General features: G+C 38.7%; 1 protein-coding gene across 1 annotated transcript in view; it reads right to left on the bottom strand.

Annotated features, from left to right (window-relative positions):
• Window positions 1–25783, bottom strand: part of SLC24A4 (solute carrier family 24 member 4) — a 1237943-nt gene that overhangs the window by 863305 nt on the left and 348855 nt on the right. Inside the window, exons 6-7 of the mRNA XM_044074649.1 lie at window positions 23389–23414; window positions 21403–21456 (exon numbers count right to left, since the gene is read on the bottom strand). Of these exons, the coding sequence (XP_043930584.1) occupies window positions 21403–21456; window positions 23389–23414 (80 nt within the window). The remainder of the gene's footprint in view (window positions 1–21402; window positions 21457–23388; window positions 23415–25783) is intronic.

Here is a 25783-nt window from a genome sequence, read left to right as displayed (position 1 = left end):
GTTAACCTAAGAGTCCAAATTGGCCGCATGCACTAAGGACAACCAAGGCCTTCTTCACATATGTCCACAATCTCAAAGGTAACATCCAAATCTGCTCCAAAATGGTGGTCAAGAACACCACATACACAAAAGCCATAGATACAGCCAACCTGCTGGCAGACAGGTTCAGTGAAAACCTCACCCCCCCATCCCCCCCCATCAGTAAACCATGGCATCCCCAGCACCTGCTCCCCTTCCCCTCATCACCACGGAGCAGTTCTTTAATGCCCACTCAAAGGCAAGAAAATACAATCTCCGTGGGACCTGATAACATCCCTGGCTGTGTCCTACATGAACTCAAGCATGACCTCTCAGCTCCGTTAGGTACCTTATTCAACCAAAGCCTGAGCACTGGCTTCATCCCAGCTGAATTGAGGACAGCCACTGTCATCCCTCTACACAAATGTGGAGCATCCACTGACTCAATTATAGGCCCATCAGCCTAACCAGCCTCATCTGCAAGGCCATGGAATGCATTGGCGACCTCCAAATGCTAGACCCCACACAGTTTGGTTTTGTCAAAGGGAGATCATGCCTGTTAATCTTGGTCGACTTCTTAGAAACAGTCACCAAAGCCATGGATGAGGGGGTGCACATCACCGACTTTGACCTAGCTAAAGCCTTCAACACTATTCCCCACTCCGGCAAAATAGATAAACTCTCCCAGGTAGGCATCCACCCATATGTTACCAGATGGGTAGCTAACTGGCTCACTGACAGAACCCACACCCAGTCAAAATATGGGATCCCACCTCTAGTAGGAGACCCATAACAAGTGGTGTACCCCAAGGATCGGTCTTGGGGCCTCTGCTGTTTGGGATATACATTTCTGAGGTGCAAGTTAAAACCAGTGGTCTGTGGCTGACCAAGTCTGCAGATGACTGCAAGCTGGGCACTGTCAAATTCCCCTAATATTGTGATCCTCCTCCAAGAGGGCCTTACCCAAACTAATGACTGGTGCCAGAAGTATGGCCTCAAACTGAATGCAAAGAAATGCATCATCTCCTTTGGAGAAATGGTGTCCCCACTAGTTATCACATTACTAGCAATGTACTAAGCATGCAGTCGTGAGGGGCTTGGGCACCCAGGTTGATAGCAACCTGACTTTTGACCACCATGTTGCCTCCATTTTATGGAAGGCTTTTCTAAATGGGCCACCTCATAAGTAAGGGTATTTTATCTGGGAACAAGGATGTCATAACATCCCTGTACTCCTCCCTTATCAGACCAGTTATAGAGTACAATGTCCCCTTTGGCATGCAACTTGCCACGCGTATCCAGCAGCTATAGAGACCAGAGGTTCCTGACCAGGAAAATCCAGGGTCTTAAACACCTATCCTATACAGATAGGCTAAAAGCCATGTCCCTCTACTCAGTCTCGTACAGACTGCATAGAGGTGACCTGTGTCTGGCATACAAGGCCATCTCACAGACTCAGCCTTGTTGAAGTTGCTGCATATCCATAAGTCAAACTCCACTCACACAACCCACATGCAAGACCTCAGCCTAATCTTGACATTAATAGAACTTGGCAGGATAAATTTGTGTCCCAAATACTCCATCTGTGGAACAGACTCCCTCTCTATGTCAAGCAGAGTATCTCACTAGCCCTTTTTAAGAGGAACCTGGATGATTGGATGGGAAACAAAAAATATATCCCTAGGATCCCACCTGTGTTCCTGCTGGACAGGGGAAACAGGTGCTGATTTTGTGGGAACATGGGCAAAATTCCTGGCTAGGCTTATAAGAGTCTCTGGGCCAATAGCCTAGTATAATTCTAAAAACCTATAAGCAAAATGATCGACCCCCTTTTTCCCATTTTTCTACATGGGGTCAGGGTGTCTTGTTAACTGTCATCACCTCTCTCAATTCACTGCTGTACTACTGCCTTGTTTAACATTCCTGCCTGACTGTTGCAGATCATCTCACACAATCCATCCATCCCTTTGCTGGATGCCCTCGTTTCCTCTTACCTTCTTCCCGACTGTCCTAAATCATCTTACCAAATTGTCTTCTGCCTTTCTGTACATGTGCCTGAACCACAATCTCTTCTCTTTGACCTCTTCTGCAATTGGAGCTACTTTGGCTCTTATGTCATTTCTTTGTCCGTCTCAGCGTGCATCATACCACCCTTCTCAGGCATTTAATTTCCATCACCTCTACTTTCCTCATCTGCTCTGCCTTTACTGCCCAGGTTTCTGTACCACACAGTAGCACTGGTAGACTGTTTCCTACACCTTACTTTTCAGCTTCTTTGGCATTCTTCTGTCATATACTACACCTGACACTTTGCCAGTTGGCTACTGCTCTGATTCTAGCTTTGGCCTCCTCATTCAGACCTCCCTTCTCCTCAACCACCCTTCCCAGATGCTTGAAGCTGATAGCCTGTTAAGTAATGATGGTGTTGGTCTTTCGGCTTTTTCTCGGTAAGGAGTCACCATAGTGGAACTCTGGTCCGCTAATGATTGGCAGTAGATTTTTATGAAACACTGAGGTGCCAGCTTGACGGCTAACCTTCAACGAAGGCACGCCCATTTACGCACGCATGTCTTTCGAACGCTACCCAACCACGGGGAGGACATGCAGACTCCACAGAAAAGGCACTCCCAAGCCACGCCGAGAATTGATCGGGAGAACCTCTTGCTGTGAGGTAACAACGCTACCGCCGTACCACCGTGGCATATAGCCTAAGTGATGATTCCACTGTTTTCCCTTCTGTCTCAGTGAAAATCTTTCTTCCAGTTTCCATTTGCTGCCATTACAACTGTCTTATCTATACTCCGTTTCATCCCATGTGCCTTCAGTTTTGTATTCCATTCCCTATTTTTTGCTGAAGATCTTGCTCAGTGTCTGTAATACCACATTGTCTGCATACTGCAACTTTGCTGTTCCAACTCTTCCAACCTGTTAATGCAGTCCATCACTAGAATGAACAGCAGTGGGCTCAGAGAAGAAACCTTGTGCACACCCACTCCCACTGGGGACCTCACTATGACACTGAACACTTGACACTAGAGTAATTTCTTCCTTGTACTTAGTGTACACTAATGCGACCAATGTTTCTGGGACTTCATACCACTGCAGTAGTTTCCAAATCAGCTTTCTTGGGATCTTGTCATATGGTTTATCCAAGTCTAAGAATGCCCAGGTGGACTTTTTCTTCACCTCTAGCTTCTCAACTCTCTCTTTCACTACAAACATTGTGTTAACTGAGTCTGAACAGAGTCTCCCACCCGATACCTCTGTACTGCCTATTGTCGTGAATGTCATTCTTGAACACGGTCATCAATAAGCTTGTTCTCTAGTCATCTGGGATATGCCTTTTTCTCTGTACTACTCTGAGTACCCACAGGAGCTATTTCTCCCATATTTCACCCAAAATCTTTATCATATTGGCTGTGATATTATCTGTGCCTACTGCTTTCCCTAACTTCATTTTCCTTAGTGCTGTTAAAAATACTATTACAGTGGGATTCCTCCCCTTCTCTCATTGTAAGCTGTGTCTGGGGCAGTTACAGCTTCTGCGGTGTTTTCATTCATAAGCTGTCAGCACTATTCCTTGTATCTGCCTTTGATGTCCTGTAGAATTGTGAGCAGGTTGTTGTTGGCAACCTTTATAAAGGGTGTCTATTTGTCTTTGCACAAAATCTATATCAGATTGCAGGGTAATCTACAGAGTCACATTCCAAAAGCTGATGGTGTCTCTGATGCCTTGTTCTTGCTTTTGCAACTTCTCTCTTAGCTTCGGTTAACCAACCGATACTCCTTCATAGCCTGGCATTGAACAGACAGAGATGGTGACAGCTGATGCTACACCCTGACTCCATGTATTAAAATGTGGAAAAAAGGCAGCTGATTATGAGGTTAGAATAAGAGGGGAGAGGGGGTTCACATAATGGTTAAGGTCCTTAATGCAATTGAATGATATTAAGGAATGCAGAGTGCAAACAACTATGCTACAGGAGACATTTGAAAGGAAACGAATATGCGACTTTGATAAAGAAAGGATTTCAGGATGGATATTTAGCCGATATCAGGGACAAATGGAAGTACTTTTACTATTGGAGCTCATCTAGCAATTAGTATTAGAGAAAAAAGATAATGGCAGAAGTGTGGCAGTAAGGGGCTACTGGCAAGGGAAGAGGATAACACCGGCAAATATTTATATTCCGCCTAAAAACTGCTATTATGGAGCTTAAATGTTTGGGAGACCTATATAGCAGGGAATATTACTAATATGTGGGGACTGGAACTTGATTTGCAACAGTAAGGAAGTATCTGGAAGACAGAGAAAATGTAACAGGGTAGATCTCTGAATAAGTTTACGAAAATATTTGGTATGGAAGATGTGAATTCAGGAAGAACTCAGAATTTACATATTACTCGAAGGTACAATAACAGGAACATGTGCAATTAATTAAAAGCTTCAAACCACATCCACCATTTCAGATCAGGCTACAATAACAGCCAAGATAAAAATGCAAAGTAATGCAGTAAAAAAGGCACTGGCTCTTCTCCACCTGTGTGTGAAAGGGAGGGAATTCAGGAAATGAGTAGTGGAAATGAACTGAATGTTATTAGGGAAAATAGAAATTGTTCATACATTATTGCTAGTGAGTGGGATAAAATGAAAGTGGAGTTTAAAAACAGAAATGAGAGACATGGTTAAGAAGTAGAATTATTTAAAAGAGCTGACGAAGGTTACATACTGCAGAATAAGGGGAATAAAAATTGAAGGAGCAGCAACCAAGCCAGGCGTCAGGAACTGCGGGCAGTTATAACCACACACAACGAAATTGTTGACCTAGGTTTCATCTTTATTATTCCAACAGACTTCCTCAGAAACACAATCTAAAAATGGTCGACCCCAAACCTTTAAATACTCTCATATTAATGAAGTTAAAACTAGTGTTGCCAGTGTCCTGCATTTTATGTGGGTAAAACTTGTAGAGCATTCAGAGAAGATCAGCGAGCATGTATTGGATATAAGACATAAGAAAAACACCAATGCCTTGGTTAGGCATATAGAACAGTATGGTGAGCATCAATTTAAGTTTTGTGTTATACAAAATGTTAGAAAGGATAGTCAAGGGTGTGTTTTAGATGTCCACTTTGATATTAATGAAATGAAGTGGCAGTTAACATTGGATGCCACAGTATTTCCTGGCATCAATGACCACATCAGCATTGCCCCTATGTTGAAGTTAAGACATCTTTTGGGGTAAAGTTGGTTTTTTATTGTTTTATTGTGTTTTCATTTCATTATTAATATTAATATACATATATATTTACATAATTAATTACTACTTGTTAATTGTGTGTTGGTCATTTTATTTCATTTAATTTTATTTCCATATACTTCATACATTTTATTAACATTGAACGTTTAAGTGTATTTGGTTTATTTCATTCTTTATTTTTTGGTACCTATACCTTTAGTTGTTAATTGGGTAGTGTTAATTGGGTAAGCTCTTATTGTGGTAATTAGTTTTAACTTCATTAATATGAGAGTATTTAAAGGTTTGGAGTCAACCATTTTTAGATTGTGTTTCTGAAGAAGTCTGTTGGAATAATAAAGACGAAACCTAGGTCAACAATTTCGTTGTGTGTGGTTATAACTGCCCGCAGTTCCTGACGCCTGGCTTGGTTACTGCTCCTTCAATTTTTATTTATACGTTGGTGTTGATTTTTCATGACTGTTGAGAATAAGGGGAATCTCATAGAAGAAGAGGCAGAACTGCAGAGTACTAAACAGACAATAAGGGAGTGTCTGAATAATATGCACGACTTTAGTAAGATTGTTGTTAAGCAACTGTTTTTTGATAACTCCAGAGCACAAAAAACTGTTAGCACAATGGCTTAGGCAACAGAAAGTAGAAAGTTGTTGCCAAACTTAGAGCGCCTATAACAAGAAAAGTAAACAGAGATCCTGTAGAGATATTAGAGATTTTGCGGAAATTTTATGAAAATTTGTATAAACCAGAGAAAGGTTGAAATCAGGAAAAAACACAAATGGAAATACATATGGAAGACTTATGTCAGGGTTGGAGGAAGACAAGTCTGAACAATTAAAAGTTAAGATAGGAGGAGATGAGAAAAAGAGAGATGTATTAATCAATCTGCAGGAAAGTCTCCAGAAACAGACAGGAATACCAAGAGGGCAGAATGAATTAAGATCTGGAAGTTTTTGTTTAACGGTATTTAAAGGGAGAGGCAACATCGACATCCTAGAAGAAAGTGATGGTGCCTGTAATATCAAATACAGTAAAGACATCAGACCCAGCATCATACAGGCCCATTTTAATTTTAAATGATGAATATAAATTATTTATGTCCATAAAAGCAAAAAAAAATGGCAAAGGTGTTGCCAAAATTGATAGCTATGGCTGAAAGTGGTTTTGTGTAGGGGAGGCAAACATTTGGCAATATGAATAGTCCAGAAGTTAGTGGAATGAAAGAAAATACTGCTGTGGTCGGGTCCGTCTTGATGACAAGAAAGCATTTGACACTGTAGACTAATTTTATGAGCAGGACAATGGAAGTATTTGCATTTCCTGACACAATAACAAGGTTAATTAGCAGGATATATGAAGCATCACTCAGAAGCAAAATTAAAGTGAATGGTTCTTCCCTGATAAGTTGTGACTAAACAGTGGAACCAGTAAGGCATCTCCCTCTTTCCCCCTTGCTTAATTCCCCCTTTAATTGCATTAGATTCACAGATGCTGACAAAATAAGGGGCAAAGAAACTAAGGATATAATTGTAATGGCAATCAAGAAAAATTGGCTTTATTTGCAGACATTCTGTTGTAGCTGATGAAGCCAGAAAAGGCCATCTTAGTAGTGCATAACATTTTGAGACTGTTTCAAGTCTGTTCAGGATATAAAATTAATGAGGATAAAACAGACTATAGCTGTAAACTATGTACTCATACATGAACTGGTTCAGCAATACCCAAGTTTATGGGGACACAATAAAATGAAGTATTCAGGAGAATGGATTAAAAGGATTTGGTTATGGCAGCCAAGAATATATGGGAAGAAAAAAAGAGAGAAACTGAAAGCTCTTCTTTTTGGATATGGATAGCAAGATACAAGCAGTCAATTTAGTTTTATATACAGGCAAGGCATATTTTCACAAACCAGAGTAAAATCTCAGGGCAGTAATTAAGAGTTGAAGAATTTTATCTGGGAGAGAAAAAGGGCAAGGGTCAGTTGATTCTTCTAGGATCACTTGATCCTTCAAATAGAACAATGTGATATAGAATTACGGGATATAAATGGATATTTTAGAGCTATACATTTAAGGTTCATATACACAACAACACAAGCAGAAAGCTATAATTCAAAGTGGAAATGGGTGAGAATGAAGTAGGAAGAACTAAGGAGAGGGTGGGATTTTTGGATTCTGATCCTTAAGGAGAACAGCCATACAGATTATATTCATAAAAATAGCAGAACATGTTCTAAGGACTAAGTCAACATGAAAACGTAGATTTTGCTGCCAAGGAGGACTGCAATTAGGGTACAGAGAATAATCAAGAGGGGCTGGAATTTACTGGTGAAAACTAGCAAAGGAACCAAGGTACTGGGAGCAAATAACTAGAGGGAAATGCAACAGAATGGGAAGAGGCTAAGAAGACATTTAGACAGCATTCCCTACCAAGAACTGGCATCAGACTATAGGCAAACAGAAAGGCATAGGGGGGTCCCTAAGTAAAGAACCTGATCTGGCAGAGTTTTTAGTTAAACCTAAAACAGAAGCAGCAGTTAAGAGAGAGAATTTGTACAGCATATAAAGTATTGCACAGCAACTACAGGAATCAATCAAAAGAGGTTAGAAAAGAGGGATTGGATACGCAATTCACAGTGGAACAATGGAAGGACATATGTATGGCTCTCAAGTATGCAACACAGTCTAGAAGACTTAGGATATGTTTTGCTTGGAAGTCTTTGCAGAGATATTTTTATACCCTAGCAAACTCCAGAAAAAAAAATTCCACAAGTAGATGTCAAATACTGGCAGTCTGATAGGGAAGAAAGAGATAACCAGGAACATATGTTTTGGGAAGGTAATGAGTTTGCAGACTTTAAAAATTCCCTACAGAGTACAGTTACACCCATCTGCCCACCCAATATTTCTAAGTAAATTGTTTGAGCTGGGATAAATGATCTTGATTGCCTAGACACAGTAAGACCTTAAGTTTAATTCTGGTGGCTGCCAAAAAAGCAATTACTAGAAAATGGAAATCAAAGTCTAAATCTACTACATTCGACATAGTGAATCTCGTAACAGAAATTAAAAAAAAATGGAGATGGGATCTTTGAGAAAGAGCAAATTACATAGAAAAATGGAAAATGTGGGAAAATACATGAAGAATAATGACTTGGAGGAAGAGTAAGGTTTAAGAGAAGGAAGGACTTGATCAATTTATGTAATGTTAGATTGAGAACTATACAAAATAATACATGCAATGTTTGCAACTGTGAATATGTTGAGATGGTTGGTTTACTTTTATATAAATGTATGCTTGCCTATGATTTAAGTGATAATTCAATAAGGGTGTTAAAAAGGTTTTTGTCTCACAAATACAAGTTACATTTGATTCAAACTTCCAGTTGTTGGGTAGACTTGGAATATTCTGCAGACTGACTGCCTAATATTTACCTATGAACCTATAATTGTTTAAGAAAGATTTTTAGCCAGATCCAGAAAGTAGAGTAGCAGGAGTTGTTTTTGAGGTTGGGTGGACGTGATTCCTACAGTTTAAGACCAAGAGTAAAGAAACTAGGACTCATACAATGAAGCCTGGTATTGGAGGTTCTGATGTAGGCTGACCAGTACGGGCTTAGTGTTTGAGGTTATAGGAGAGAGAGAGTTAAAAAGTGAGTTTAGCAGCTAAAGAGAAGTTTAAGATTTTGAGCAACTGGGCCCCAAACAGACCATCTTTGCCTGATGGGGAGCCATTTGGCTATTAATTTGGAAGCGATGCTCTTATTTTGGGAAGGGTGATTCTTCTGCATCTTTGGTTGGAAAGTATTGAAATGATTCCGGTATTTCTGATGGAGACTGCAGTTAGAGGGTAGGCCATGGTTGAGTTCACATAAAAGGATGTCTTTACCTATGGCTGATGTTGTGCCAATGCAGAGAAATTGGGAAATTTTCCTTGACTATAAGATGACATAGTTTGTATTTTTACCCCTAGATGAAGGTGAAAGCTCAGGAATGTGTCGAGCCAGATGCCCAGGTGTTACAAAGTCGAGAGCTTTTTGACTGGTGAGTTGGGGAAATCCAGAATTTAGTGAACACTGCAGACTCTAAAGAATTTTTTGCTTTAAGTCAGAGAAGATGCATTTTATATTGGATGAGTTTAATAGAATATTTATTAAACTAACAAATGAGTGAGATGGAAGTTGTTCTTGTAAACAGGAGGGAAAGGTATTGGAGAGGAATACCACCATGTCAGCACATAAGGCAGGGTGGATGGAACCTTTGGTCAACCCTACATTAGGAGTGCATTAGACGCTACAGGTGAGCCCAGTTTTGACCATCAACCTAATGAGGGTCTTTGATTTTAAAGACAGCACCTGTAAGCAGATTATCAATGTTAAGAAGAATTTCAATGATTACCCGGAGAGCATTTCTTGCACTGCACCATGCCCAGAACCCATGCTGTTTATGGGAAAGCAGTAGATACCTTTCAGTGTACTCTGATGGTTGGGTTTAAATTAAGAATTTTCCACAGACTTGGCCGATGGAGATAAGTCAATGTCAGAGGCACTGGGGAGATTGGGTTACTTTGGTATGGATTTGACAAAGGCTGATTTTCAGATATTGGGCATATTATTTTGTGATAAACTGACTATATATGGAAGAACAGTACGACAATCTCTAGAATGGTATATGAGCTGTTGAGGGAGTCTGCAGATCCCATAGAGGCATTTAGAGGGGTTTAGCCAAGTGGAATGTCAACTTGTTTATTTCATTGGGTTGAAGTAAAACAGTGAGATACTGTGTGGCAAGGTGTGTAGATTTAATGTGTGTATCTGGGGGTGGGGGTTGACAGTCTGGTCTAGATGAAGGACATTACTAAATTCTTGAGAAATCAGAGGAGGAAACTTGGTTATGAGCAGTCTTTAAAGCATTGGCAGTAGCACAGGAAGGATGACAAGTATGGCCAGTGAGGTGGTCAACTTCTTTCCAAAGTTGTTTTGGTCTGCATTCAGTTTTCACCTTTTTGAGAAGGTTGTGGGTGGCTAGTGGCTGTTCTGATCGTATTTTCAACATAAAATGATTGTGCGTGAAAACAGGACTTTACAAAAACTGTACCAACATACCAGTGATGTGTAGCTGAGGTCGGAAGCTTTCCTCTTAACTAAAATGTTACAGAAGGCAGAGGTCATTTGTATGCTTAGCACACACATTTTCATTAGGGGAAATAGACATGTCTAATTTCTAAAAGATGTGAAGTCTTCTTTATGAACTCCATCAGCAGAGAGAGTGATCAGGCACTCTGGGGGGAAAAAACTAGTAATTAATACAGTTGTACAGCTAAATGTACTCATTAGTTAATTGTGGGCATCCATTCTCATACTTCCAATTATAATGAATGGATCAGTGGCAAATACCTGTACTCCCCACCGCATTCAATGGAAATACCTGTACTCCCCACCGCATGCAGTGGCAAATACTTGTACTTCCTACTGCATGTTATCAACATGTTATGAGTGAGGACATCAGCCCACACACACAAGCAGAAAGTTCACAGAAATAAGCAATTATTAATCCAGGTTAAAAACTGGAAAAATGTTATTGACATGAACAACTTTCGCTCACAGAAGAAAGTCTATAAAACCAGCAACTCTTCAGGAAGCTTTGATAGGTACGATGTACCACCATATGTGGTCTTTACAAGTCAGCCTTCTTTAGATTTAAGGAAGCTAATTTTATGTCTGGCAGGCTGTTCAGCCAGATTCTGTAACGAAGTGCAATGCTTTCTTGCGAGTAGGATGAGTTTTTATTTAATCCTTCAACACATGCCATTTTTCTTTTGCTCCAAGAAGGGCTTTATCTGTTCTGTAATGCAATGGCTATGACTGGAGATTACTAGGAACAATTTCTCAAGTATGTAGAAGCATACTGGTTACAGATTCAGCAAAAGAGCAAGTCAAGACAGTAACACACCGGGACCAGTTGAAAGAGGATACTCGTAATTGGACTTTACGATTAATGATGGAAAAGGATTCTGACAATCTGGGAGGTAGTTTGTGTAGACAATTGTGTGTATTGTACCTAGTCATCCACTTTAGCTAGACAGCACATGCGTACAAGTTACTGAGCATGTGCAAGATCAGTGTCATTTTGTGTAGTCAGCCAGACTGAATGCAGGCATAAATGGAGATGCACGTATGTGTGTGTTTGAAGTAATTAGTCAGTCAGCGTAAATATATATTCCAGTTACAACTCCTGATGTTTATATACAATAAACAACTTGCTAAGCATTCAAAATGTTCAAAATAATTACCAAGATAAATGAAATGTCCAAAATTGTGACCTACTGATAAAAGTATTTGAAATAAATACAAAAGTGATCAAAATAATTTCTGAAGTGTTAAAATGTACAAAAAGGCTAAAAACTGCATTTTTTCACAATGTACTACTTTCTAGCATTAACTGAAACTTTTCAAAGTACCCTAGGTGTCCGGAGTGTTCCCAATGTTGAAGTACAGCCTCTTCAGAGAGATTGTTGTGGATTTGAGCATAATTACAAGTACCTGGTCTATGCTTATATTTAAACAAATTTTGTTATGGCAGAGGGATTTTGTAGACCTGGAACACTGGTTTGATTATGATACTGCTGAAAATTGGCTAGTGTTTGAGCAAGTATATATTTTCATACAGGCTGCATTTTCTGATAAAGATGCACATACAAAGGCATTCATACTTCTTAATTTAGCTGGCTCAGAAGCCATTGAGAGGGAATGTTCATTTGTGTATGCAGAGAAGAGGGAGAACCACCATATTCTCATACAGACTGAAATGCAGGAAGACCCCAAGTACTTAAAATGTAAATTCTGAGAAATGTGTAACCCTCAAAAACATATTACAATGGAAAGGTACATGTTTTATACAAGAAATCAAAAGCCTGATGAAATTATAGCAGCATATACTACTGACTTGAGAAAGTAAAATTGTGCAGATCTGGTAATCTGAGAGAGGATCTGGTGATCTGAAAGAGGAGTTAAGACAGGCTTGTGTGTGGCGTTAATGATGCAGCGACAGATCTTGCTTCGAGATGGTAATTTAATGTTGAGCAAAGCCACGGAGAGGTGTCAAATATATGAGCTTACAGAAAAGCATACAAATATGCTTACGAATGAGGAAAAATGTGCATTCAGTGTCTGCCAGTGTGAATATTGATGGTGTGCAACATGAGGTTGGGAGGAAAAAGAAATATAAACCAAAGGGTGTGGCAGCAACCCTCATTGCTAATAACTGTCGTAATTCTGGGGGCAGTCAAGAACATAAACGAGAAGTGCTTAGCTTTTGTTCAGCAGTATCAAACGTAAAAAGTGGAATAATTTCAAAAGGCTTTGCAAGTTTAAAGTGGCACATACTTTTATTGAGAGAGAGCGCATCCAAGGAAGCAAGTAGATAAGACACAGAGCTGTGAGCAAGCTTTGCATGTTGATGGTGTCTCTGATTAATGAAACAGAACACAGTAGTTTATCAGTTGGCAGCAGAGTGTGAAATATTTTGTACTGCTCGGATTAATGGGAAACCTGTAGAGCTTAAAGTAAAGTAGACACTAGGTCCAGGTGCAACGTTATATCAGCACAAATGCTTGTCAAGGTAAAATCTGTTGAGAAACTTGTTTCAGCAAACTGTGCAAAACTAGTTGCTTATGGTGGAGAGATTCAAACTGACTGTGCAGTACTTCTCACATGCCATTCTGCTGAGAATAGCTATGACTTGCAGTTTTACATAGTCAAAGGAGATACATGCAGTCATTGTTAGGCCTCAAATAGTTTGAGAATGGGACCGACTTCATTTAATAAACATGTCCACCATACAAGTCTGAACAACACTGATATTTTTAGTGAGTATGCTGATATTTTCACAGAAAAGCTTGGCAAACTTCCGGTCACATATTCCATGAAGTTAAACCATGAAGTAAGCCCAGGTGTTAGACCAGCAAAGAAGGTTCTAGCAGCAATGCTGAAGAAAGTAAAAGCAGAGCTTGACAAAACGGTGAATTTAGGTGCAATAACCACAGTAAGAGAACTGAATGAAAGGGTATTCTCCATAAGAAAAGCTCAGATATTCAAATATGTATTGATCTGAGAAATTTAAACAAAGTACTTAAATGTCTTCATCATCCGATGCACAAAGTAGAAGAAATAGCCGCTCTTATGCCAAATGCCATTTTTTTTCATTCTTAAATACAAAAATTTTATTTTGGCAAATTTCACTGGTTCACAAATCTTCATCGTTAACCACTTTCAGTACACCATTTGGTAGATAAAGATTTTTGAGAATGCCATTTGGGAAAAATTCTGCCAGTGAAGTATTTCAACATACATAGGAACAAATTTTTTCAGGTTATCCATGTGCTATCATAGTAGACAACATTACTGTAGGGAGCAATGGCGAAGTCGAACATCACAGAAACTAGACACTGTTTGTGAAGTTAATCAAAGTGAATCTTCAGAAGTGTAAATTTAAACTGAAAGAAGTTACTTATGTTGGTCCATTTGTTTACTAGCTCCTGCTTACAACTAGATCCATCTAAGCAAGCAGCAATTCTTGAGATGCCAGTTCCATAAAATGTCACATCTTTACGTTTTCTTGGTATGGTCCACAATTTAAGAAAGTTCACCCCAGACTTGAGTGAGCTTTCAGCACCATTACGTGAGCTGACTTGCAAAAATGTACACTGGTCCTGGCTGGACCACCACCAAAAAGCATTTGACGTTCTGAAACAGAAAATAGCCAGTCCACCAACATTGACATATTATGATGTTCACAAACCTGCAACTCCTTCGTGTGATGTTTCAAAGTATGGTCTTGGTGCAGCACATCTTCAAGAAGGCATACCAGTGACCTATGCACCCACAGCTTTAACCCAAACTGAGATGCAGTATGCACAGATTAAAACAGCATTTGGTAGTGGTGTTAGCATGTTCGGAATTCAATGATTATATTTATGGCATACCTGTTCAAATAGAGACTGATCACTAGCCTCTAGTAACAATTCTAAAAAAGCCAATACATACAGCCCGCAGCATGCCTGGGAAGCATGATGTTAAAATCGCAAAAATACAATTTCAATATTGTCTATACTAATGGCAAATGTCTATACCTTGCTGATGTTTTGTCAAGAGCACCCAGACAAACAGAACAGTATGACGATGAAAAAGCAGACTTTTGAAGTCATGAAAGTCAAAACGTTTTCCACATCATGTCATGGTGAACTCAGAAATCCCACAGCCTCAGACTCTATTCTCCAGAAGCTGAAACATTTTATCAGTCAAGGATGGCCAGCATGGCACACTAGTTTAAAGCTTGACATACAGAAGTTTTCCTACAGAGAAGACCTGACGATAGAAGTTGGAATCATCATGAAAGGTCCTAAAGTGGTAATTCCTACAACATTACAACAAGAATATATCAAAATCTTGCATCATGGCAACCCAGGTACTGATTCAACCAAAAGAAGGGCAAGAGGCATCGTATATTGGCCTTCTATGTCAAAATATATAAAGGATGATACTCTAGCATGTTCCACTTGCAAAACTACTAATTGCACCAACAAAAAGAACCACTTCAGCTAAACCAGAATCCTGAACTACCATGGTCAGCAGTTGCTACTGATATTTTCAAATGGAATGATCTGCATTACTTAGTGTTAGCAGACTCATTCAAATTTGTCTGAAATTGACCTTCCTAACTTAATGTCCAGCACCATCAACAAGACATTTTTTCTCTTCATGGTAGTCCGCACAAAGTCATTATCTGACAATAGTGCACAGTTTACAAGTCAGCAGTTCAAGAATTTTGCTGAGTCTTGGGACTTTGTCCATGTTAATAGTAGTCCTGAGTAGCCACAGTCCAATGGATTAGCTGAGTGTGCAGTTCAAAGTGCAAAAAGTTTACTGGAAAAATCCAAGAGAGATGGTATCAATGTTTTTCTTAATCTATTTAATCTCAGAATCATTCCTAGAGATAATTTGCTTGGTTCACCTGCTCAGAGACCAATATCCAGACAGACTAAAACAATATCCAGACAGACTAAAACAACTCTGCCAATCATTAAACAATTATTGATTCCAAATGCAAAGAACAGAGTGGTCAAGACTCAACTTTTGAAAAAACGCCAGTCAGAAAAGTTGTACTATAATAAATTCAGCAAACCTCTTAGACCATTAAGACAAGGAGGGATTGTGAGAATGCAAACATCTAAAGGATATGACTGAGTGGGAATTGTCAAAGATATTTGTGAAGAACTGAGATCATACATACAATCTGATGGAATGGATTTCAAAAGGAATCGAAGACGCACATTGCCAGTCTCCGAACTACTGACCCAGCAGATTGCCTGTGTCAGACAATTTCTCAGAGCTTGGCTTAAACCAGGATAATGAAATCCTCCCACTAGGATACAATATATTGCGACTAGACCGTAAAAAGAGAAAGGGAGGGGGAGTAACAATTCTTTTCAAGGATGGATTACAAGTCACCTCTACCTTATAACCCACCTAAAGACAGTAATGCAGAAGTTCTTATTTCCAAAGTACAGCTGAATTCTAGTAAATCCATATACATCTTCTGCGTCTACCTACCTCCTGGAAATAATACATGTGCACTAGAAGATGGTCTTAGCCGGGTATCATTAACCTTCCCACAAGAAACTATAATCCTTGGTGACATCAATATTGACTGGAGATGCATTGGTACTGACCATCCCACTTCTCATATTAACCTTCATGGCTTCTCTCAGACCATCATCTCCACAACTAGAATTAACAAACTAACCAAAAAAGAGAGCACCTTGGATTGGATCCTTATTAATAATTACCACCAACCTTATAAAGTAGGTATCTTCCCAGATGATGTCAGTGACCACTCTTTGACCTAGATAATCAGGCAAAAGATTGATCTCTCTCACCAAGCATCATATAGGACTATACGGTCAAACTAACATTTTAACCAAATGCTATTCCAAAATGAACTTTGCTCTTGTGATTGGTCTCCCCTAAAGACCCTCCCCACTTGAAGAGGCTGCCAAACACCAACTCTAAATTCTTAAATATCCTTGACCAACATGCACCAAAGCGCACTATCATAACTAGGTCAAGATCAGCCCCATGGCTCTCTAAAGACACCAGGCAAAAAATACTACTCAGAATTAAAGCCTGGACTAGGTGGAGAACTACCAAAAACATATCAGATCAACAAACATTTAGACAAATGAGGAATGTGACAAAAAAAAGCAATACTTACAGACAAAAACAAACTTTTACTGTAAAATGCAGCAAACGCACCTAAACAATCCCCAAAGACTCTGGGGGCAAGTATCAATAGACTGTTACACCCAGGTCACTGCAGTACACCAACCCCAACAGGTGCTAATCATGAGACTCCCAACCAAACTGCTACTGCCTTCTTTACTGAAGCCATCCAATTTCCAGCCAGCTAACCCCTGACAGCTCCAGCCTTCCTAACCCCATTTCCAGCACTCTTCCTACCTTCCTAACCCCATTTCCAGCTCTCTTCCTACTTTCCTATTACAACCCATCTCTACTAATTTCATCTACAAACTCATTCTAAAACTTAAGCCTTGTACTCCTTCTGCTGTCCAGATTCCAGCCCAATATCTGCAAAAAGCAGCTAAAGCAGTAGCTTATTCTATATCCATCCTAATAAACAGAACCATTAATGAGGGAACCATCCCAATCATCTGGAAAATCTCACATTATCCCCCTACATAAAGGACGCAACTCCAATGAATATTCTAACTATCGACCTATAGCCCCTACTATCCCCTTAGCAAAATAATGGAAAAATGCATTCATCATCAGCTTCTAGACCACTTACTTCAACACAACTTACTAGCACAAAGCCAACATGGCTTTAGACCATACCATAGTACCACTACAGCCCTCTTATCCTTCACTGACACCATTAACAGAAATTGCAATAACAATTCTCTCTCTTCAGCTCTATTTATTGATCTTTCAAAAGCTTTTGATATGGTAAACCACACATTGCTTATAAATATTCTCAAATCAGTTTCTCTTGACACACTAGCTGTACAATGGTTCAGCTCTTACCTGAGCGACAGGCAGCAAGCTGTTATGTGGGAAAATAATCTATCATCCCACCTGCCAGTTACACTAGGTGTCCCTCAGGGCTCCATTCTAGGTCCACTATTATTCTCTATTTTTATTACTGATCTCTGCAAAGCTACTACTCATGCAACCTGTATACAATATGCAGATGATTCAACTATAATCTGCACAGCTAAATCTTCATCTGAACTACAATCCCTAACTCAGAAAATGTTTAACATTAGTATAGAGTCATGGTTTTTAAAACGCTGCCGCCTCCTGAATCTTATAAAAACTAAGCTCCTGCTCTTTACCCCTACCCATAAGTCTACACCTATATATTTCTGTTACTTCTAATAATGGTACCCTCATATCCCCTGACGCTACCACCAAGCTCCTAGGAATTACTATAAACAACCTTAACTATGACTCCCATATTAATAACGCTATAAAAACAGTTAACAGAAAAATGGGCTCCCTATATAGTGTCAAATCCTTCCTCACTCCTATAGCAAGATCTACTATTGCCCACTCTCACTTAATCTCAACATTCCTTTACGCCTCACCAATCTATACTAATCTGTCAAAAAATAATCTTCTCAAACTAGCTACCTCCTAGAACATTGCCAGATTTGACACTGGTAATCCCTTCAGAACCCATCACTGTGAGAATCTAAAACTAGGATGGCTTGAACTACAAAATCAGCTTCAATATAGCCAACTTACCATTGCACATAAGATCCTCAACTACCCTAACAATACTCCAATACTCTCAAACCTCATAACCCCCTATAAAAATCTTACTAACTTATGATCATCAAATAAACTGTTAGTTAGCATAAGTAAGTTGAACATGGCAGGTGATTCTCTGTTTTCAAACACTACTGGGAAAAACTGGAACAACCTTCTACCTACTGAACTGACTTCTCTTCCTTCCCTACCGCTTTTCAAAACAAAAACTGAAAATACTCCGCAGAACAAACTGGTTATGCCCTTGCAGCAACCCTAACTAACCTATCACCTCTGCTATTCCCTCTACTCTCCCCAATTGAGTTTATGTTCTTTATTGCATATGTATGCAGAACTGTTAACCAGAAACTGCTATGATTGACTATGTGAATATCATATTCTATATTTTGTAAATAGTTATTAACCATTGTGTTGTAAAATGTATTTTAGTATTCTTCAATGTTAACTTTATTGTAACCTTAAACATTATTTTCTCTGTATTTGTCTTGGAGCTTTTCTCCCCGGGCCTCTACTGAAAATGGACATATATCCAGTTAGACTAGCCCGGTCAACAAATGTAAAATAAAATAAAATAAATAAAAATAAATCCACTGCAAATCAAAGAGGGAGAATGTAGATCATTGTGTGTATTGTACCTAGTCAGCCACTGTAGCTAGATAGTATGTGTATATAAGTTACTGAGCACATGCAAGATCAGCGCCATTATGTATAGTCAGTCAGAATGAATGCAGGTATGAATGGAGATGCACATGTGAGTATGTTTTAAAGTAACGTGTCAGACAGTTAAATATATATTCCAGTTACAATTCTGGATGCGTTTATGTATAGCAACTTGAACTCATTAGTGCCTCAGCATTCTCATTTGAATAGACAAGACGAGCAACAGTTTGAGGACTATATTCTGAGGCTGGATGAAAATAGGGCAGTGAACCACTTAAGGCAGTGGACAACACCGTGATAGAAGGCAGGATAGATGTGTGGCTGGCAATTACAAAATCAATGAATGTGTGGTGGACTTCATGCTAGTGCAAGTAGATTGTTAAACTATGTTAATTAGATATACATCAGCTAGGAGTTCAATTATGTCATTGTGAAGTGGGCCAAATAGGTTTAGATCAAATCCACCCAGAATTAAGATGTGTATCTGGGGATGCAGATATGTTTATTTGACAATCTGTTTACCGAGTAAGTAACGTTTTACAGTCACAGCCAACAGCTTTGCAGTATATAAGTATATTAAACTGTCATGTACAATGAGAATGAACACTTTATAAAATATTAACTAATCTTAACGTTTAAACGAGTCAGTGAGAAGACAACAGTGCAGACTGTACTGCATCGGAATCATAACCTACAACTCTTCAGGTATCCTTCGGCCAGTTAGCACAAAGGATTAAAGCTATGATCTGCTTCATGCAAACCAAGGTTCGATTCCCTTCACATCCATCCTTTTGGACAAATGGGCTATGCTCCTCAGTGGTCTCCTGGAATGCATGCGAGTATACCTATAAATCTGTGTTGTTGGCACTGACTGGCATCTGCAGAGTTACAGAAAACAGAGTAGCATACATTAGGACAGGCAAGGAAAATTTCTCCTATCATCTTTCATGATGCAGACAAATCCCTCCAGTTATGAACACAGACTATAACCTCTGTGAATCGGACAGTACACTGTCGCCTCTTTGCATTACCCACCACTGTGATTATAACTTCTGAGTAACTAGTAGCAATTAATCCTGGACTTGGCATGACATCAGAGAGACAAAGTTTGCGGATTATTTTTGAGGGGCCTTATTACCATGGTAACTTTTTCCACTTTTAATAAGATCTGAAACAAATAAAAATATTCCCTTGCTATGATGTGCAAGTATTTCCAAATGCATCAGTGTCAAACATTTAAAGCCACTGTAAAAGGTTTCCACCTAAGTCATTCACCCAGTAATAATTTTTGTTATAATTGGGTCCTTATCAGCAGAGCATACTTTTTACAAACGAGATAAATTACATTCCTCCTGTGTGTCAAACTTAAATGAGAACTGTGTAAAAAAATTAGCTTGCCGACATAACCAGTCATAAGACAAGAGTTACTCCTATAAGCAGGGACACTGCCTCTCTAATCACCTACCTGCATATTTTTCATTTAAATTGTTTATATGGGCGCACTATAAAATTAGTATCCAAGCTTGTTAAGCTCTCCTGACATGACAAAGTATGGCATTTAGCAAAGCAGATAGGGATTATATGATACACATACTGCTTAACTGAGAAAAAAAGACAGCCAGCCAGATAGAAATTACTGTTTACAAAGTCCAATTATACTGAGATTAAAAATTACTAAATCCACTGCTACTCTCCCTGAAATGAAATGAATTGACCAGACACACCTGCCAGTATTTAACTTTCCTAATTACAAAAACTGAAATAAATTACTATAGAAATGAATAAAAACAAAATGCCTAACTACCTTTCAAATAATTTTACTTTTCAGGCATCTATCCACCTCAGTTCACTTACCAATGTGCATCTCACTTGATTTGAGATGCAATAACAAGTCTGACATCGTGTAGCCACCCACTGTGTAATGAGTGTATCCTGTAGCTTTCTGAACCTCCTTTAATATAAATTGTTCCTTTTCTCCATTTTGGACCTCAAGTAGATACCTTCTCTGTGGAATTTGCATGTTAATTCTGTGTCTGTATGGGTTTTTGCCAGATGCCTCAATTTGCTCATACATACTGAAAACATACTGAAGGTGAACTGGCAATCCTTCACAATGTCTCCAAGTGCGCAAGTCTCCCTAGACTATATATGTATGTGTATGCACATATATATATATATATATATATATATATATACACACATATACATACACACACATATACATATAGAATTACATTTTACTGAAAACATTTTAAATGACACGACAGTAAATCAAAATTCCCTAAAACAACCTACGTAGCAAATCTCTTAAACAGAACACACTGTAAAAGCATAGGTGACAAAAGGAACTGGAGAAGATTACAACACAGAAGTCAAAACATTTCAAGTGATTGCGGAGATCATACTTTAACAGGTACTATGAGAATCCCCCTGTATATACAGGGGCACTCAAGTGTGCCCTTTGTTCTATGAACATGTACAATGTTAAAGGCAGCTCTGACTTGATATTAAACTTCACCTGAATGAAAGGCTAATCCTTGCTCAAAATTAGAACAAAATGTTTATAATACATACACTGAAGTACAAAACATTTCATGCAAGCAACTTGACTAGAAGACTTACTTCATGACAAGAATGTAGAACACATACATAATAATGAGGATAAGGGCTTCCCACCTGAAAAAAATAGAAGACAAAATACGCATCAGCATTGCATAAACATTAAGAGTATAAGTAAATACAATGGTTAAAACAAGTGACTGATAAGAAAACAGCTAACAGTTTGCACAACCGCTCTCAAGATTCTTGATTTTGGAGAAACTACTACTTATTTTTCCTCATTCCTTTCCTTTTGCTATACACTTTAGTGCCAAGTTGCCTAGTCAACCTTCAGATGTTTTATTTTTGTAGCATGACTTACCTTGAAATGGCAAAAACAATGAATGCAATGGAACAAAGGAAGGTTCACAAACAAAGAAGCCATAACTTTAGCAGTTCAAGTCACTAAAGGCAATTTTATGGCAATCCAAATATTTACAAATGGATAAACACAAAGGTTGCTTCCAAACATTAAGTACCAAATGTTACTGAAACAGTAACCATAATTAGGATATTGTGTGGCTACAAAACTCAAACTCCACCACTAGCAAGCCAGTTTCAGTGAATACACCACAGTTAAATGGTAGCAGCAAACAAGTCAGACTTATAAATTTCATGGAAATCACATGACTATCCACAATTAATACCATTGGCTTAAGTACTGAAATTAAATTTAATGAATGTATTTTGCCAATAGTTTATGCAACAAATAGTTCTTATGAATACTGGAGAGTCATACGATTATTAAAGAAAAGGAACTAGAAAGATTTTAAGATTTTAAGATATAAAAGTAGTCCTCTTCTCAGTCAAGTAATATTGCTAACAATAATGTAAAATGGGCACCTAGTGGACAAGTTATAAAATGCACTCAGGACCAAGCAGGAAGCTGAAGTAGTAAAACAGCACAACAAAGTCGTGTGTGTTCATTCATGTCTGGATGGTGTCAAGTTTAAAACGTGGTAATTCTATTTTTTATGTTCCAACATGCTTTTCCAGCTAAATTTATTGGGGCTATTAGCACAAATTTCATCAATACCTGCTAGCAGAAATGAGCCCCAAGATGAGATGGATGGTTTTAACACAGAACATTGGTGATAATTAATACTTATGTAACATCAGGTAATGCAGCACTGCCAATTTTTAATAAGCAGTGTGAACGCTGCTTTTAAAGCATCCTGTACCTGAAATCTCTATACAACTTAGCACGCTAGTCAGAGAATAGTCCCTCATACATCTTTGCTAGCAGGCTAATGCAGGTCATAAGTTCATTACGACTTAGTATTAGGAAACAAACAGTACATTACTGAAATGCTGCTGATGCAGTTAAAAGTAGTAACAGGCAAATTTAAATGGAAATGCTTCGCAGTTTGTTTAATCAGCATAATGAAGTAAAGTGAAAAAGTGTGTTAAGTGTAAAATCTGAACATATTACAGATGTATGCTAATGTAAAAGGCAGGTGGAAGTAAGTCATTTTGCATTCTGTTACAATTGACACAGAATTTCATACCCATAGAGAAGGAAGGGAATATGATGAATAATGTTACAGACCTCACTTAGGAAAGCTCTAGGGGCTTACAAAGCTCACCAAAAGGTTAAGGAAACACAGACAGATGTCCATAGGATTCTGTGACTGATTCCCGCAAACTCCATGTGTGGAGGTCAGGATTAATGGCACGGAATAAAAACATTTTCCTTGGCAACAGCATAGCTCCACATTGGAATAACAGATCAAGTCCACGGATGGGGTGATAGCTTCACAGACTGAAAGGAGCACTGTAAGCAGATAATTGGCTCTGCGGAGCAAAAAGATAAAAACTACATTGGCTCTACCTGATGGTAATTTACAGTATGCAGTTAAAATAGCTCATTGTCTCCACCTTCTGGTAATTCACAGTATGCAGTTCAACATTCTTTTAAGTTTGTGGCCTACAGGCACCATCTTACAAAGACGATGACAAACAGATACAGCAGAATGCAGATACAGCAGAATGCAGACACAGTAAACTTACCAGACAATCTTCTCATCATAAATGAACTGAAAGAAAACAATACACAATTTAAAAATAAGTGCATACGTGAAGTTCAAACATTACATAAGTACAAATAGCATTTGTTCTTTTTGTGTGAACTAAGGAAGGAAAACTATGTTGGTCTATATATAAATGTTCATTAAAAATAATCAAGGGGACACATTATAAATGCAGCCTGACTTGTAGCACTCGATTACCATGCATCAGACTAGTGGAAATGTAGCCAGTTCTATTTTTTAACAGGTTCCTAATATAATTTACTTCCAAAAATGGATATAAAGAGCATTAATGTAACATCCTATTCGAGGGCTACATTTGGTGTGCATACACAATGCATACAAACTGGTACTTCTCAAGTTTCTGTAATGGGAATAAGACAATGTTTTATTTTACTGAACATACAATTACAAGGAAGTGTGACTACATTGCCTGCTTCACTTCCTTGCTGCATTTTTGTCTTTCTTCACTCTGAAATCAGGTTTAATTTTTGCTTCCTCATGACCTGTCCAATAGCTCCACTGCCAACATCCAAATCATTCAATTTGTTTTGGGTACACAGGAGCCAGGTACTTCCCTAGTGAGTGAAAGTAGTAGGTCCCATTCATTCTTTCCCAGGAGACCAATCAGCTCTCCATTCTTGCTGAGAGTCAAGTGGTAGGAACTAGGCCAGATTGTTGCTCTTGGGAAGGGCAATACTACTCCCTTCCTTATCAGGAGCACCCCCCCCTTGATGGTGCACTTGCCCCATCACAGTGCGGCCAATGAAGGGTTCACCTCCACACTTCAGACTCCCCTCGGCTTTCTGGTGTAAAACACCATGACTTCACAAACTTGGTTGGCCTGCTTACTGCTTGACAATGCCTTTTGCTTCTGCCAGTTAATTGCCCAACAATATCAGTCAAACTACATCCCTCCCCAAAAGATGGCAGATACTACAGCAACCACTCACTCCCCTCCCTGGCCAGCTCCTACATGCTTCTGAATCATTAATCAAATGTGATAAAGTCAAACCTTTATCAATCCATTTCATGGAGCAGTCTAGAAATAAGATTTACTTGTAATGTTTTAGCAGATATTGCCATAGTTGTTTTACCGTTCACATGAGTAACACAATGTGTTCTTCTGTATCCTATAAAAATAAAGTTGAATCATAATATGCAGCCTTAGTTATTATCATTGTCAACTAAAAGTTTCAATTTCATTTTTTGATCAACAAAAACAGATTGACAATCTGGGAATAATCAAGGTTTTTCAAAATGGCAAAGAAACATAGAACAAAGATATTACTACATACAAAAAAAAAGTCAGAGAGCGTACAAAGACATATGCCTGCCTCATCAACAGATTCAACAAAACAAATCAATTCCAACTGCCAAAGGTGTCCCAAAGCAGTACGACGAAAACAAAAGGATCTTCAGGGTACACCACCACGAACATGACCTGAAGGCAGCTCAAGAAGCCAAAAGTGCTCATCCTAGCTGGGATTTTCATGTGTTTTTAGTAACATTTTCTATTGTTTCTCTTCGAATAGAGTGTTTTTATCATTGGAGTCTTAGCCCAAGTTCATGGTGGTGTACCCTGAAGACCCTTTTGTCATCAACAAATTCAGGAGGTGGGAAAATAACAGTACTATACTCAAATACAGACCACATGTACATTTTGTCAAGGCAGTAAAGTAATTAAAATGATGAAAGCCAGAACAGTGTATTGAACTAAATCTGGGCTCCAAAATAAAAGCCCTAAGTAATGAGGTGTTACAAGGGTCCAAGTGGGTATATAAAGACGCACCACAAGAGGAAAATCTGCGGCTGGATTAAGATGCTTCATGAGGGTGACCATGTTAAGATGGAAGCAACATGATTTGACAAAGGTCAAGTTCTTGTATTTCACAAACAGCCAACCATCAATTACCTCGAATTGTGCACCTAAAACAGGAATTACAGTCTGACCCAGCCATATATTAGGACTGGAGGGGGATCAAAACTGATGTAGATGAATTCTGCGAAAGGTGTAAATGATAAAAATTGTCTTAGCCATGCTGTCCTTCAGCTGATTTTTCTTCAAATTGTGGACACAATCCAAAATTCTCAATCCTAACAGACTTACAAGGAGTAAGTAAATTAAGGATACTGCAGACCTCTACCCTAAATAATAATTTAAAAACTTGCTCTTTTAAAATTAAGTTACCCATGGAACTTCAAAATGGGAAATTTAATTCTAAACCCTTACATGATGTAAAAGTCAGCACTTCAAGAATTTTAATATACTCTCTGTAATCACTACTATAGACTGGTAAAAGCATTTTTTAATCTATAGAAATATACATACGTGTGTATAGAGGGACTGAGATATGGTCACAGTTCACTTGGTTAAA

Source organism: Protopterus annectens, chromosome 6.part0 (assembly GCF_019279795.1).
Source record: "Protopterus annectens isolate FY-2018-M chromosome 6.part0, PAN1.0, whole genome shotgun sequence".
In the NCBI taxonomy this organism is placed as follows: Eukaryota; Metazoa; Chordata; order Ceratodontiformes; family Protopteridae; genus Protopterus; species Protopterus annectens.
This window is presented reverse-complemented; position numbering and strand designations above follow the sequence as displayed.